This window comes from Gymnogyps californianus, chromosome 27 (genome assembly GCF_018139145.2).
Source record: "Gymnogyps californianus isolate 813 chromosome 27, ASM1813914v2, whole genome shotgun sequence".
NCBI lineage: Eukaryota > Metazoa > Chordata > Aves > Accipitriformes > Cathartidae > Gymnogyps > Gymnogyps californianus.
In genome coordinates this window covers 2,676,105-2,692,602 of record NC_059497.1, presented here as the reverse complement: position 1 = coordinate 2,692,602, position 16,498 = coordinate 2,676,105, and the positions used below count along the sequence as shown (strand labels likewise).

Genomic DNA, 16,498 nt, shown 5'->3' with positions numbered 1-16,498 from the left:
AGAAATGAGGTATCCTTCTTCCTGAGTCATCAGAATCGCGGAGCATATAGTCACTGCTGCTACTTTCAAGCCGTCCCTCTTGACATCTCATCCATTATGCTTGTAGGAACTTCAAGAAATACGATCTATTTTTTATACATGGTCTGTTGCTCTGAGGCTTCCTGCGTTTGGCCTGTCAGGCCCTGAGACTGTGAAATCAGCCTCCTGTAATTAACCCTGAATGAAGAACTGGAAATCAGAATTTTCCTCGTTTAACGTGGTGCCACCTCAGAGATACAGAAATATTAATTAGCTACTGTAGGATAGTTTCTTGTTCCATTGCACCAATTTCTTTGTTGTTTTTTTCAAACGAGCAAGTAAAAGGAGCACTCAGGCAGTAACAAAAGACCATGAGTAACCACCCTCAAAGATAATTTAAGAGAATTAATCTCTTGATTTTATCTTATAGAACAAGCTATACATGGTTCTGGAAAAATTGCTGCTGTCTAAGATTAAAATAAGTAATAACCATTAGTTAGTGGGTTTTTCCTTTTGTAAACTAACCTCCTTTGGTTTTATTACTCTCTCCTGCACCACATAATCAGAAACTGAGGTAGAGAAATGGTGACTTAGTTAATGAGGTGTTACATAAAACGAAACTGGCAGGGTCCTGATGTTGTTTCCTTTAATGGTTGTCTAGCTATGATGGTTCATGAAGCTCTGTTTTCCTTAAAAATGAGACATCTGGGAGCTGTAGGAAAGCCCCACTTTCTCTCCCCAGAAAGCCTTCTAGTAATCTGCTAGTGAATCAGCTCAATGATGTATTCAAAACTGTACATTAAAGCTTGCTAATATTTTTAATACCTTAGAGTAATAAAATAGAGATAACTTTTTAAAATATAATTTACTTTCATTATTAAGGCCACTCTTTATTTTTTGCATTCATGGAAAGATAACAGACTGTCCAGTTTTACTTCCATTACTGTTCAGTTTTTCTTGTTGAATCTTCCATTTTATCCCAGTGCTGGAAATACTTTGTAGGAAGATTTGAAATTCAAACAAAAGAAATTGTTTTCATTGCAATTGAAGACATACCGGTATGTGTCTTTCTTTATCTTAAATTTTTTATGACCTTATTTTCATAAAAGCCATATTTGAGGTTGAAATGCACTGAAGAAAGAAGGGTCCCTTTAACCCTTGGCTTACGCTTAGATTTTTCAGGCTTTATATTGTCATCTTGTCATTACTGTCACAACATCAGCAGCAGGTACGAAGGGGAGGCATCAGAAAAGGAAACTAAAATAGCAGTTGTTATTAGCATCACTCAAATGGAAAAGAATGTCAGATTTTTCGAAATGATTAAGATCTCAGCTGTCTGTCTCTGGGTTAGTGAGGGAGGCTTGTTTGCCTGAGAGGTAGATGGTCCCGATAGTATCAGTCTGTAGTGAGTTTCAGTGAAAATCATCAAACATGTAGTAGAGAATTGTTATGGAAATATCACATACTATACAAGAGTTTTCTCTTGCTGCACAAGTGACCATTTGAGAGCTTGTCACCAGAAGCCCTGCATAGCACAGGGTGTCACTTGGGCTGTTCCCTAGTTGCAGGCATAAAATGCACTCAAATTTCAGTTTTACTGCTCTGGATCGATGGCATCATGAAAAGTGTGCAGAAAGGGCTTCCTTCCCTGTCCCTGAATTTGCTACTTGTGATCAAAATTATTTGGGAAAAACATCTTTTCCCAAAGCGCTCATCCATGTTCTGGACTAAATCTTCTAGTTGCTCCAGTCAACAAGAAGATGGGAAGAGTCAGAACACCCTTGGGATTAATGCTTTCATGCCATTCACGGTCTTAAGAGCCTTACCTGAAGCACCATTCAATCAGTAGAAAGATCCCTAAAAAACTTCAGAGGGGATTTGAACTGGAACCTGGGTCTTTTGAACACGTACTCAACCCACTGGGCAGGCAGGACAATATGTGTATGTAACACGCAGTAACAAGGAATTCTTATTTCTGATTACAAGCTAGTCCTATTAGTAAGAAAAAAAAAAAATGTAATCCAGAAAGTAGCCCTACTGAGATAGAGTACCAAGGTCTTCAGGGTATCAGAAATGCAGCATTGATTTGAGACAGTGGTTTCTGGGACGCTGGGTCACAGAGCGAGGAGTGCGGGGGGTCATAGAAGAGGGGCAACAGGAAAGGCAGAGCTGGTGCTACACAGACACGCAGGGGAATTCGGGGGTTTGCACTTACTGTGCAGACACCCCGAAGGTCAGTGCACGTTTCAGAACAGCATTACCTTGCAAAGCTGCGTCGCCGCACCTTGCAAGAGTTGCTTTTGCTCGTGAATCAAAGCTGTGAAAGGCTCTTAACATGTGCTTGTATTTCACTTCATCGGGAAAAGAGGGAGGAGGGAAAAGAAAGAAAGGGGATGCCCAAATTACGTAATGCCTATGTGGGCAGAAGGGTGCGATTGTGTGAGATGAAGGAGAGCACTTGGCAATAATGACTAATCGTCCCGTGTGTTAAGGCACCTGCCTTCAAATGAACTTGCTTCTCTTCTGTAATTAATGAGATGGCATTTCCTGAGTTCCTGCTTCCATAGATTTCTGTTGCCTGCTCCAGAGTCCATTGCTCTGAATACCAGAAGCAGAGCAGGAAGGAGGGAGAAATTTATCAGTTCAAGAGGTGCGATGGCCTCTTGCTTTGCAAACTTATTGTATCCCCAGGTAGAAGCGCAGCTCTTCACGAAGGGATGGGAGAGAGGAGTCTGTTCGGGAGGGTTTGCCCGCACGCTGACGCTCCCTGTGCGCTCACAGAGCTGTCTGGGTCTCTGAGTGGAACATGCTTCCAAACATCTCCTAAAGGGCACACAAGGCACGCTGGGTTAGGGCTGATGCCGTGGCACAAACCCAGCAACGCAGCTCAGCAGTCATTCGGTCACGCAGAGAAACGCCACCAGAAACTCCAACCCTTCCCAGCCCTCCTCCACGAAGGAAAGCTGGCAGCGGGGAGGTTGCTCTGCTTCCAGCTGTGCGTGGATAGCATGGGGAAGGTCAGCATTGGAACGTACCTCCTCCCAGGGACCTGGGTTCAGTGGGTGCAGATCGCTTCAGCATTAACAAAGTCTGTGCTGAAAAACGTGGCCAGTGACCCTTCTTTTGGGCTTGAGCTAAAGCTGGTTCTCCAAGTTCACCCCAGCGGGTGGAGACCACAGGTCTGACTGTGAACCTGAGCTATGTGGCCCAGGATGGATTAAAGGATTCCCCTGTGGGGTAACCTAGCTGCTCCTTCATCCAGGTGCCTGCCACAGCTCCTCATGACAGGGAGCTTTTAAATTATTTTTGCAACTAACTTTTCAAAGCGTTACTGTTGCTAGCAGTTTGCCTGGCAATGGCACAGGGGGATTCCCATCTAATCAATCCCAACCACGACTTCTGATTTCCACCTTATGTCCACAGCTGAAGAAGTGACCCCTGGCACTAGAACTGACCTCCTCCAGGTTCTTGAACTCTGCACTGCTTTCATCCACAGACTCGTCATAGATGGAGAGCTCTGTCTGATTCGGCCTCTGCAGGAAAGAATCAAATCCACAAATTAGCAGAGTGCAGGGTTGAAAGGAATGAAAAAAATTACTAATTCAGGCTTAAAATATCACATGTGCTCGAAGGGGAATGCCCAGGAAGAAGGGGCCAGAAGGAATCCTGTTTCAATTGTTTATCTCCTGACTGAGCTGGCATTTACATATCTCTCTGCCAAGGTACGAGATACCTTAACTTATTCTCATGAGATAACTGGCTAACACTGCCCTGGTTCCACCTCCAATTATCATGCAATAAACCAACCCATATTTGGGGAAATAGCCTGTCTGACCATGTGTTGTCAGCATGTGCCACAGTCCTGCCTCGGCCTTTTCTCCTCCCACCAAGGGAAGCATTCATGGATGCTGGGGCTATTCAAGGACAGGGGCATGTGCTTTGCTTTCATTTCCGAGGGCCAAGTTCTGCCTTTGTGTGCAGTTGCATGTTCCAGCCAACACCAAACTGAGGGCATAGTGCTGGAACAGCTCTTTTGGCTTCTTCAGGCTGGGACAACACTCATCTCCCAGCTAGGGGTTTGCAGAAGACATTTACACTTCTGAATTCCCATTGAAATCAATTCAGTCAGTAGGTACTTGGCCCACACGTGAGAATTAGGAGATGAAATATTTTGTTGGATTTAGACCTTTACCACTTGAGATAAATAAGAAACTTTATTAGGTGCAGTATTGAGTTGTTATTCTTCCTTTGTGCTGATGCAGTGTTTAAACCTAATAGTACAGTACTGTGAGCTGGAGAAAGACTGGGGAGCAAATTTACCTCTTCTAAGATGGGCGGGTGGACAACTTCTTTGATATTTGCCAGTGCAAACAAAACAGCATCATGGATTGTCAAGAAGATGTGACTTCGGTCCAGGCCTCCTTCCTCAAAGACTCCACCTGTGCTAATGTCATTGTACACCTGGGCTGAAGAAAGGAAAAGCACATGAACAAGAAGGAAACCAAAGAAGGAAGCCTTTGAAAGTGCACATGGCTGACAGTGGTCCTCTGAGCTAAAGCAAGGCTGGGATGCATAGGGAAGAAGCAGGTTTGCTGCAGAAAGGAGAGTGTAGGGATCTATTTTTCTACACGCTAAATGTGGAGATGTTCCAGTCCTATCACTTCCCAAATGAAAGGACCTCTTTCACACACAGAGAACCGTGTTTCTCTTTCCTTTCTTCTGTTCTCTTCTTTCATCTGTTCTGGTCTGGTCTGACAAAAGGCTGACAGCTCGCACAGTTTGCATACAGAACACAAAAAGATCTCCTGTCTGTCAGGAGCACATAAATGGGGGAAGATCACATGGAAATGTGTTCTTCGTGGATTCTTACCATGCACGTTTGCCAAGAACACTTCAATCCCAATCTTCTGATAACTGGAACACAACTAGAAGGGATGAGAGGGGAGAGAGAGGATTAATAACACTGCTGCTCCAGCTTTGTGTTTATACATAAAGTCTTTTATCCAGGGCTTTACATATGTTCTGGGGATGCTGAAGGAGAAAGCCACACAAACCTTCTATTGAGGAGGGTAAACATCTTTATCTGAGCTGCCCAAGAGAGCAGAAGGTACCTGGGTGATACGTTGCTTGGCTATGTTTGTAGTACAGAACTAACCTTGCCCAGTGCTTTTGTGCCCATGAGGTCAACAAAACACACTCCACTCATGTCCAGGATGATGGTGTGAAAGCTGATATAGGGCGGTGCTGTCATCATAGGGTCAGCATCTGCTGTAGGCATGACACTGAAAGTGCTTCCTTGCAGAGTAGTGGTGCTGCCCAGCTCACTGGATGTGTGCACTTGCCCAGCACCATTGGCAGGTGGACGGAACGTGATGTAGGAGATGCTGGCACCATTAGCAGTCGTCTGGTTGTTATTGGTATCTGTCGGAGAGGTGCTTTCAAAGTCTTTCTGGAGCTCTTGCAAAGACAAAGTCTACAGCAAAGCAGAAATGCACAGTCAGGGCAGGGCACAACTATCAGCACAAGCTGAGATCCGGACATGTGAGTGCACCTAAAGCATTCAGTGGCATCAAGTGTTTTAATCTGGACTAACTCCAGCCTGGTGCTAGACTGAATGTCCCTGGGGGTTGGCGTATGTTAGGTTAATTTTAAATGATTCCTCTTCACATGCTTCAAGACTGCTCAGCGATGCAAAACAAATGAAGCTGGGATGACTGGGAAGTGGGTTTCAAAAGAGCACTTTTGAACTGAAATGCTGACATAGATGCATCCTTAGAGAAAGAGGGCAAGCCCAGTTTCTAGCAAATTGTTCACCATGTTTCCATTCTAGCCATCTCTACGGCTTTCTTGCTCCCAGCCATTTCCAGTTCTCCTGCATCTTAAGGTTTTGGCTGTTGGGAGGAATGGAGATGTGGGTGGGAAGGAAAGGAGGCAAGAGGTGGTAAATGTGGCTAGGAAGACAGTGCAGAAAATCCTATGGGAAGAGGAGCTGTTTGATGAGGACTTGGGGTCTTATTCATCAACACAGGAACCCAAACTGAGTTACCTTGTTCTGCCTCAATAAGAATTTCGGTAGCTTTGTTGGTGGTTGTGCTGTCCCCTTCTGCTGCTGTTTCACATATTTCTTCCTAGCTAAGTACACTTTACCAGGATCCACCCCGGTCTGTGGAAAAGAGAGAGAGTTTTCTTTGAAAAAGTCTGTTCAGCCCCATAGTCAGGGGCTGCTATTTCTTTCCCGCTGTTTCCCAGCCTGTGGCACGTGGCATAGGAGGACAGCACCAGCCGTACACCGGAGTGGGGTGATCCTGATGGCAACCAAACAACAACATCTTCAGTAACTCAGGGTGCCTGCACATGCAGGGAGGAGAGACTTGCAGTAGCAGGATGACTCTGCTTTGGCAGAGCTTGGAGGAGGATACCTGCCGGGATTCAGGCATAACCTCTAAAATGAGGTCTACAAGCAGTCCTGAAGATCAGGGAGAAAAGGATGGAAGAGTAGAGGAGGGATGTGACCATCTTTCGTGAACATCCTAGGCGTAATTATCTCCACGTAGCAATACAGGAGAGAACAAGGGCCATTTGGGATTGGCTGCAAGCAGACATTTGTTGGGGCATTGCTCACCTTGGCTATAATCTTCTCGCGGAATATCTCTGAGTTGGCAAAATATAGTGGCGAGCAGTAGGTCACAATTTTAATCCCGTTAAGTTCATGTACCTGCAACAGAGACAAGAGCTCAAACCAGGCCTGACGGGGTGTGGGGGGGGTGCAGGGTGGCTGGGAGTTTGGGCAGCAGATAACTGGGAAGGTCAAACTGAACAGCAGCTCTCCTGCTACCCCTGAAACAAGCAGCAAACAACCTCACCGAGACAGAAACATGGACTTGAGTTTCCTGGTCACATTGGGTACCAGTGGCAAAGAACAGCATTTTCTCTGAGGATGCTTTAGCTTCTGCTTACCTTGTTGTAGGCTTTAGGGTTCTTGTAGATGTCAGTGGAAGTTACTTGGCCCAGGGCAGAGCCGTTACGGCTAGGAGAAAAGAGGCGATCAGAATGAGAGTAAATGTTGCAGGGGACGAAAACAGCTTCGCTTCACATTCCATACCAGGATTTGAAAATTTGCTTTATGAAAATACTTAGATTTCATCCCTGCAGAGTCTACAGGGCAAAAAAGAGTCAGCAGTTTGAGATCCCAGGCTGGGAAATATTAATAAAGGGCTTTGATGGATTAAAAATGGTGTGAAAACTTCACGCCAGTCTCCGCACATATACGGGGCTCTTTCTTTTTATGAGCAGGATTTTCTGCTGGGAACTATGCAGGTAGCTTTTCGTGCCGAAGTAAATACCTTCAGACTTCCCCCTGCCTTGGGATGTGCACATCGCTAACCGTGCGCAGGAGTGGGAATGCAGGCAGTAAATTAGCGCCTGCCATTCCTGTTTGCGCATTCCAGGGGCCGGGGAGGACACCTGCACTCCCCCAGGCTCCTGCCGCACGTTCCTTCGAAACATGGGCCAGAGGTCGGTTATAAAAATAATCTGTCGTTTATTCTGCAACTGGGAGATTTTCCTCCTCTTTTGGTTTTTGTAGCTACACTGGTACTTACAACTGGGTATGGAAAACCACAACCAGCACGGAAAATCCCACGCCCACAGCAACTCCGTAGGGAAGGCTCAGGAAGAAAGCGGACAGGAAGCTCACCAGCCAGACCAACTGCAGAAAGAGAAGAGCGTGGCAGGTCATTTTACTGTACCACGGGCTGGAGCACGGTGATGGATGGAAAATGGCTCTATGCTGATATTCTGGACCCAAAAGAACTACACAGCTCAGGATCAAAAGACCAAGACCTGAATTCTGCAGCTATTTTAATGATACAGTTTATTGCATGCTTTCGTGTGAAACGTCATTGCTGGGAAGCTTGCCAGAAGCCCCAGTTTTTCAGCCGTAAAAGCAGCCACTGCGTTTCTTCATAGCTGCATGAACACCCGCACCACTCATTCGGTTCAAAAAGTATCAGCCTAACTAGTCAAGAAAAGGCTCCTGCAGATCAGACCATCTGCTGCTCGGTAACTGCTCCCAGCCCCAAGAAAGCTCCTGCTGTCAGTCAGAGCATTTCAGAAGGAATGAGCATCTATCTGAAAACCGTCTGACCACCTACTATAAATGACCTGAACACAGAGCAGATTTGATGACAAAGTATGACAGAGCATACCAAAATCTGCTCCACCTCTCGGCTCTGTCATTTGTCATTTTTATGTATTAGCACTCAAGCATCTCCCTCCATATGAAATTAGTCCTGCCTAAGCATATAAACATGCCCTCTGAGAATCATTATCAGGTTATTATAATCCTATCCTCAAGACCAATAAAACCTAACTTTGACCTTGGACAGATCAGGGTAACTTTGATGACTTCAGCATCTCAATTTATATGCATTGTGCGTATTAAATGACAAGTAAAGGCTTCCCTCCATCCAGACTTCACACCAGGCTGTATCTGCGGAGTGATCCCTGCAGTTAGCGCTGAAACACAACCAGACTTGAGGTAATGAACACCGATGGTCTGACATCACCTGGAAACCATGTTCCCCGTTTTGGGGCAGGACACTGAATCTAGTTCAAATTCCAGGGACAAGAAGGTCAGGGGAATGCAGTTCACCCCATTGGCATCTGCCTGGTCCCCACGCTCCCTGCGCCTGTAGGCTGTCCGTGGTTGCTGGTAGCAAGAGCTTTGTTCCAGCAGCTCCGTGGAAACACAGCACGGCCGGGGCAGTGGGTCTGGCTGTGCCAGGGAGGACAGATGATTCACACATGGGGCAAACCAAAGAGGTTTCTGACAGCCGTTCACCTCCGCTGTGGTGACCGTGTCTGGCAGAGACACGCTGGCAGGGAGTTCCCCAGGCAGTACCATGCATCTCCGCTCAGTCCACCGTCCGCTCAGGTGTCTGCCCGGACTTTGGGCTGGGGGCTGTGGAGCCTGTGGGGCCAGTCTGTGCTCCCCTCTGCGAGCTCTGATAAAGGGCAATAACTTCACCTGCCCTCACATGAACTGCCAAAGCCGACCGAGACCTTCCATCCTACCCACCAGGCATCAGCAGAACCCATTCAGAGATGTGCTTAAATTGCCATAAACGATTCCTGACAGAGAATCGCATCTTCCCACCGGCGACTGTCCCGCTCTGCCGGTTCTTGCCTGCATAACCGTGTCAGCTCAGACCTCGCATGTCCCTGGTCTGGTCAGTCTGCCGGGCTCACTCCTAAGCGTGGACCATTTTTTTGTAGCTCATGCCCTGTGCTGGAAGCGTGCCTTCGCGTCATGATCACACCCCTGTGAAATCTCTGCCTGGACTGCTAACCCATCTCTTCTCCAGCACCTGTTTGAACAGTATTTTGGGAAAGCTCTTGATGACTCAGGTCAGCCCCTTTGGACTCCTGATTTCTCCGATAAGGCGGTTTGTCAGGACCTGACAGGATATTGGCTCAGTGTCCACACACACCACTCAGCCGTGGGAGTCCTGTTCAAACACTGTCTTTTTATGTCAGACATTTCCAAATTCCGTTCTCACTCCCCCGCACCCCCTGCCTGGGTTTATACATCAACCAGTGCCTGGAGTCCTTATCACTGTGAAGGGCTCTCCTCACCCTGGAGGGCTATTGTGTGAGTTTTTAAGTCATGACTCCTAGATATTGAGCCGGGCCGGTTTGGCTAGTTCTGGGCAAACAGGCTCCCGCAGTTGATTGGCATTTAAACAGAGCAGGTAATAGTTCAGGCCTCTCTGATATGTGCGCTAAGCATGAGAGTGCTCAGCTGAGCAGGACAGGCTCCGCTGCTGCTCGGGACCTCATTGGCGAGGGGTTGGAAGCACGATCGCACGGAGAGAGCGAAACCCACCTTCTGCAGGGGACTCATATCGCCCTCCTGCCCCCGAAAGCCTGCCGGGGGGCTAGCCTGCTCGCCCTGCCTCTGCCTCGCACAGCCGTGGGCTGAGCTGCCAGGGCAAGGCAGGCGGATGCCTCCCACCCATCCCCAGGCACTCACGCAGTCCAGCTTGCTCTTCTTCCACAGGTAGAAGGGATCAGCCAGCTGCTTGAGGGAGTTTTTCAGGTTCACCGCGATGAGGGCTCCCAGGACAGACTGCGGAGGAGAGGGGATCGTATCAGCTAGGATGTGGATGTGCCACGTTTTGCAGCAGATGCTTTCTGCAGGGTCTGCCTGCCTTGGTCCAGTTACCACAAGGGAATGGGAAAGGGTGACGCTCACAAAGATCTCGCTTGGAGCTGACCATGATAATTTAGACTGTTCTTGCTTCCAGAGACTCAGTGCAGACAGGACCCCAAGCCAGGAGCAAACCGTGCTGTGCAGCAGTTTGCATCAGGGGTTTTTGGAGCAAGGCTGTGCCTTGGCTTGGATGTGTAGAGTACGTGACGCAATGGCCGCGCTGCTTGCACAGTTCGTGTTACCTTTGGAAGAGGTTCGAGGTAGATCCCCAGAGCCAGCATGGTCACCATAACCACCAAGGCCACAAAGAAACTTGCCACCTGCAAAAAAGAAAGAAATCACTTCAGCAAACGTCAGGGTCTTCCTAAACCCCCTCTGGGTCTTTCCTCTCCTGCTGCTTCAGCCAACGGCACAACTGGTCACTGCAGTACTTTATGTGAGCAGACAATTGCCTCTGAGAAATAGGCTAGGATTTTGCAGATCTCACAGATAACCCCAAACTTCCCTCACGTGGTAGCTCTGCTCAATCGGGGGAGCCAGACTGGGAATGCAGATTTACAGCCTTACATCTGTGACCAATCCAAAGAACCATCCAGGGAACAAAATGGGGTTGGAGAGGGAGGAAATTCTGCTTTAACAACAGCAACGTGAAGCACTCATATATGGAGCTTCTGCAGGCCTGCAGCAGCGATGTCAGGCTGGCAGCATGCAGGAGCTACAGGGGTCTGTGGTCAAGTGGGGTCACGTGGGGAAGAGAGGAGGAGGAGGAGATACTAACTTGTGATTTCCCTCCTGCCCCATCGACGGCGAGGGTGACAGAGAGAGCACAGCAGATCACGTGGATTTTGAAGAAGGATCCAAAGAAGTTGCTGCAGCCCAGGGCCAGCATTTCCTGTGGAGATCAGGGAACATGGTCGTCAGAAGGGACAGCTGCCCGTCCTGCCCTGCCAACACGTGTGAGCTGCCAGGCAGGAGAGCAGGTGCCCAAGTCTGGGGTTTGTTTGGCCAGGGAAGGGACCTGGGTTCCCTGCAGTGTGTCCCAGACCCTTTCCTTCCAGTAAGAGCTGGGACGGGCTCTGGTATGGCAGGGAAACCTGGAAGCACAATTCCACATAAACACGTTGTCATCTGTTGACACACGAAGGGCAGGGCTTCATGTGGTATGTGTGGCTGTTATTGAAAGCTGCCACTGTGCCAGTGATGACAAAAGAGGATTATTTAATGTCCTGCCTCTCACAGTAGCTAGGTGACACACCAGGAATCCAGGTCTTTCTCTGCTTAGTGAGAAATACATGTGCCTCCTTGTGCTCCAACAACCTGCAAAAATGCCATCTGTGCCAGCACTCAGGGCTGAAGCCTCAGGTCTGGAGGGAGAGCAAAGCAGAGAGCTCAATCTAAGGCTTTCTTCCCTTTTGCAGGCTCTCTCCAGTCCATGGGAGATGGATCTGCAATGTCCTTTCAACCCCCACATGGCAAGCTGCCACGTGAGCCTGCATGCATGGGAGCAGCACGTCTGTTTTAAACAGAGCACGTCTGAAAGCTTCCCATTCATGCAGCGAGGTTTTCCTTTCACGCCTGAGAGCAAAGGGAACGGTCCTTGACTGTGTCCTTCCAGACCAAGCGTTACCTGGTTGGGGTCCACGTCGTAGCCGTGCTTGGCTGCCAGCGTTCTCCCCATGGCTAAGTTGATCACGTAGCTCACAATGGCGAGCGAGAAAGCTGTGCCGATCATGTCTTTCCACTTGTTCACCAGGGGCAAGGTTGGCGCTGGGAACCTGCACTCAGAGCGGAGGCGAGAAGCAGTTGTGACACTAGTGTCCGGAGGCTGGTGAAGTGGGTGAGGAGCTTGTGTGTTCAGGAATGACATAATCCGTGTCTACACTGTGGACAGCTTGAGTGGATGGTGGCGGTTGTGTAACAGGGTGCAGCAGTGCTGCCTGACAGTCCTGGAAGGGGACTGTCATACAGCAGGGAAGAGTGAAGTGTTTTCCAGGCTGCAGGAGGAGGAGGAGGAAGGAAAATTATCTGGAAGTTGATTGCACATGCACTTACCCCATGCTGATCTTCCCAACTACTGGCATGCCGTACTTCTCGGGCATGTTAAAGCTGCCAGAGATTGCAGTTGCAACTATTACCTGAAAGTACAGAGAATAAAAGAGCAGTAAGCAGAAAGAGCATGAGCTCTCTCAGAAGCACTAAGCTTGCTGTGCTCCTGGGGCTGACAGTAGAAAATTAGCACCAAATTCAGGCTAGGAAAGGAGAGAACATCCCCAGCAAGAGTTACGTTCCTCATCCTCAGCATCACGAGGATGCAGGTACAGTCTAACAGGGATGAGCTGGGCATCAGCAGTATCCTCCATGAGGATGGCCCAATTTCTGACCCCAAGCCATGTGGAGGTCTCGTCATATTCACTGTGTAGATGTTCTACATGATGGGCCCTCTGTGAGCAGAAGTGGGTGTCCCAGGGATGTAAGGCGAGGGGAGGGACTGTCTTGTGGAAGGTCCGAGGGACAGCTTGTGCATCACTTACGATGATGATCTCCATGGGGATGGGCATCCGGATCTTTTTCATGTACTTTAGGTTGAGCTCCTTGACAATCATCAGGAGCACAGCACTGACCAAGGCATAGACGAGGGAGGCCACGTTGGTTTTGGGCAGACCTTTACAAATGTCAATGAATGTCTAAAGGGGAGAGAAGAGGGGAAGGTGTCACAGGGAACCAGAGACTCTGGACAATGTGGACAGCACAATGGAGAACGCTTGTTTCCATAATCAACTGCAAACACCCTGCGATGTGACGAGGGTGAGAGAAGTGCTAGAAACCCTGCTGCTGAGAGATCAGCAACCAGCCCTGGGTCTGTGCTGTCCAGTTAAATGCAGTTCTAGCTGCATCAATGGAGGATGCATCCATGGAAGATGCAGAAAAGCCCAGGAATGGGTAAACCTGCTCATAGGAAAAGTTTCTGTTGCTAACAATTGCGCAAGACTCCTGCTGTAAAGCAACACAGTTCATATTCTCCCCAAATCCCAGACCCATTTCATTATTTCTCATTAGAAACTAGCAGACAAGGGCTCAGATAATACTGTATAGGAAATACAATGGCAGCAGCATAGGTGTGCTGGGCTGGGAGTGGTGCAGACAGCCGTATTCCCCCTCCCTCCACCCTTTCCTTCTCCCCGAGCCCCCCTTTCCCTCGCATGGGTGGCAGTGATGCCTGCGGTGTGGTGGTCACTGGGGGAGGAGGTGCAGGGAAGGCCCCTGTCCAGAGCACCCACTTACATAGACGATAGCTAAGGGCCCGGTGTAAGATGGGACTGTCAAGCCGAAGACGTACTTGAGCACGGAGATGAGGATCTGCAACCCTGCTGCTGTCATGAAGCCCCTGATGAAAGACTCTGAGAGGTAGATAGCGACAAAGCCAAACTGCACAAATCCCAGGCACAGCTAGGGTAGGACAGACAAGGCGTTATTAGAAGCATGCCAGCCTGAAAGGGCACGGTGCAGAGCCCGAGCGTGCCCGTCTCGGGCAGGCTGCTCCGCTGGGAGAGAGGGTGCATCCCTCCCACGCAGCCACGGCGCGGGCTGGGCTGAGCAGACTGTCCTGGAGCAGGGATGGGGAGAGGAGAGCTGCAGGGTGCTGGGGTGTCATCCCTGGCTGTGATCCTGCCCCGGGGGCTGGCCTCACCCTTGGCTAGTCCGTTCAGAGAATTTCACACCAAGACTGCGGCTGGGGCAGGATCCCCCCAAAACCTCTATGCTGAGGCATCATCCACTTAGAAGTGGGGCCTCTTCTAGCATCTGCTACCCCCATCTTTGCTCCAAGGAGAGAGCTCGGCTGACTCCGTGTGGGTCAGCTCTGGCCAGAGGACACAGCACAGGCGGTGCAGTGAGTCCTTACTTGTATGATGGCTGTCAGGCAGGCTAACGTGGCAGAGATCTCCAGCCTGGCCGCTTCCAGGGCTGTGTTATTCACGCTGGTCTCATTGGTAGTATGGTTGAAGTACTGGAAGTCTGACTCTGGAGCCAGCTCATTGCAGACATTGCCAACAATAATGCTGATGACTGCAAAAGTACCTACAACACAAGAGAGTGCTGTCAGTAGTTTTCTCTAGAGAGCGTCCTGTCCTGGAAGGCACTTGGACACGTTAGGATGCCCAGACCGAGTCACCCAGCCCATCACCACAGCCAGCCCCACGGCGGGATGCGGCAGCTGTTCATTGGGGTGAGATCCTGCTGTGCAGCCAGAATCAGGGATCCCGTAAACTCCTGACGGACCAAACATGCCCAAACATCTCTATTCTGGGACACACTGAGTATTCCCAGCCAGTATTCAGCTGCCTTGTGCAGACAATTGCTCTGCAGACTCTTACCTGGGACCATCTGATGGATACCACCGAGGAAGAGATATGTTACCAAGGGGAAGAAGGAGGAGTAGAGCCCGTTGACGGGAGGCAGATTGGCCAGCAGCGCGAAGGCCATCCCTGGAAAACACAAGGGAAATGGGCAGGTCACCCAGGTCTGTGCAGTTGGCGTCAGCCCCCTTCCCTGCTCACGCTCACATCATCTCCAAGAAGGTGCTGCGGCCAGCACAGACTGCTGCTTTCTGGGCAGGAGAGGCCAAAGAGGGCAGGGAAGGGCATCGCAGAGAAATACAGGGACAACCAGGTCGGAGGTAGAGCTTAGGTTTATACATGTCAGCAGTAAAGGTAGCTGACCCCCCCAGACTGGACATCAGCTGTCATCTGCAGACCTTTACTGGAACTGGCAAAGTGCTATCCCCTCTCGGTGACCCAGAAAGTCATTGCGTCTCACCTTGTGGCACTTGAATCGTCCCCGCACTGAGCCCACCGAGAACATCAGACAAAATGTAGTCCTTAATTTTATACTTGGGAAGCCACACAAGTATTGGGAACAGGCTAAAGAGGATGAGTTTGAATCTGGAAGCTGAACATCTAGAGGAGATAAAAAAAAATAAAGCAAGTAAGTAAAGAAGTAAGGAAGCAAGTGAGCTGGGAAGTGAGCGAGCAAGGGAGCAAGGAAGAATCTTCCTAGGAATGTCTCAACCTTTCTCCCGCACCAAACTGAGCCCAATATTTGGTGCACAGCCCTTCCCTACGAGTGCAAGGCTCTTGCAGTTAGCTAGCTGGACATGCCGTGGAGGATTATTGTGGGGATGTTCCTGACTCGGTGGGAGGTCTCCAATGCTGCCACAGCTGGAAGGAGAACCTGCACAGAGTGAAGGATTTAGCTCCCCAATATCTTGATACCCTTCAGATAGGGGATAGGAGAGCTGTAGAGAGGAAACACAGCTCGGAGATTCATGGGGCAGTTGCACAGAGCCAAAGATGAAGTTTTTCAGGTGCTTGGCCAAAAAACCCCAAGTGTGTCTGAAAGAAGAAGATTGCTTCTGGGTTGACACATGCAGCATCTCACATCTCTGCCTGCTACCATGTATGTTCTCTCTTTCCTGTATTACTGCCTTCATTTTTCCAAGGAATGGAGCTAGATTTCCAAGACAGCGATCAGCAGGTTTATTCATCTTTCTTTGCACGATTATTCATCTTTCTTTAAGAAAAGCCAGTACTGTTTTTAATCAGAAAGCTGATAAAAGGAAATACCAGCTGGAAAGCTTAAAGAAATAATCCACACACCCATACCTACATCACCAATTATACCTTTTTCATTATTAAAAAAATTTGGAACACAGAACCCTAAATCCCAAATGCACTTAGTGCAAACTGTCCCGCTTATTTGCCTTACAGCGTAACAGCTGAGGCAGTGAAAAGAGTAACCAGTTTCACTTGCTTCAGTACAATTTGCATTTCTCCTGTGCCTTTCATCCATCAAAGCCCTGAAGATCATGGAGAAGGTTTCCCAGGGTAAAAATGGGAACTATATCCCCAGGTCCGAATTATATCCCAGTTCCAGTCCAAATCTGGTTTACATTTGCCCCAGCTATAGCATTCTATGTTACCTGAAAAGGTTTTTCAATTTTTCCCCAACGGGGTAACTTCTACTTTTCTTCTCAAACTCTTCGTCGAAGAGGCTGACCGAATATGCAGGACGTTCGATGACATAGCGAGGCCTGGCGTGGTTCATCTCTGGATCATTTAAATTTTTCCCAGAAAAAAGAAAAAGCAAAGCCAAGAATGTGACTGGAGATGGCCCCACCTGCAGTATAACAGACCGGACACCTCCAGCGTCTGGGAGCCCTCCCCGAACATCTCCACCCTAAATAGTTTCCCCGTGGCGCAGAGGCAGGTC

General features: G+C 48.9%; 1 protein-coding gene across 2 annotated transcripts; it reads right to left on the bottom strand.

Moving 5' to 3' along the window:
- Nucleotides 1–2,793: 2,793 nt before the first annotated feature.
- On the bottom strand, nucleotides 2,794–16,333 carry SLC26A9 (solute carrier family 26 member 9). Of its 2 annotated transcripts, none has more exons than XM_050911462.1 (20): nucleotides 16,209–16,333; nucleotides 15,047–15,186; nucleotides 14,605–14,715; nucleotides 14,133–14,308; nucleotides 13,514–13,678; nucleotides 12,763–12,915; nucleotides 12,284–12,366; nucleotides 11,859–12,006; nucleotides 11,010–11,123; nucleotides 10,474–10,551; nucleotides 10,052–10,147; nucleotides 7,620–7,726; nucleotides 6,976–7,045; nucleotides 6,641–6,733; nucleotides 6,065–6,181; nucleotides 5,174–5,491; nucleotides 4,889–4,943; nucleotides 4,339–4,484; nucleotides 3,474–3,551; nucleotides 2,794–2,841 (listed from the first exon to the last, which is right to left on the bottom strand). In XM_050911462.1, the coding sequence occupies exons 1-20, from the start codon at nucleotides 16,331–16,333 to the stop codon at nucleotides 2,794–2,796; spliced, it is 2,421 nt and encodes an 806-aa protein (XP_050767419.1). The 2 variants fall into 2 exon arrangements, with proteins under 2 accessions (XP_050767419.1, XP_050767420.1); XM_050911463.1 differs by having other exon boundaries at nucleotides 3,474–3,565; nucleotides 4,356–4,484.
- Between the last annotated feature and the right edge of the window lie 165 nt (nucleotides 16,334–16,498).

Coding starts and splice junctions, on each gene's coding strand:
- SLC26A9 (XM_050911462.1), bottom strand. CDS start 16,333: ATGAACCACGCCAGGCCTCGCTATGTCATCGAACGTCCTGCATATTCG. Junction 12,916..13,513: donor GGCCCTTAGCTATCGTCTAT/GTAAGTGGGTGC, acceptor TCTCCCCTTTAG/ACATTCATTGACATTTGTAA. Junction 6,734..6,975: donor ACCCTAAAGCCTACAACAAG/GTAAGCAGAAGC, acceptor TCTCTGTTGCAG/GTACATGAACTTAACGGGAT.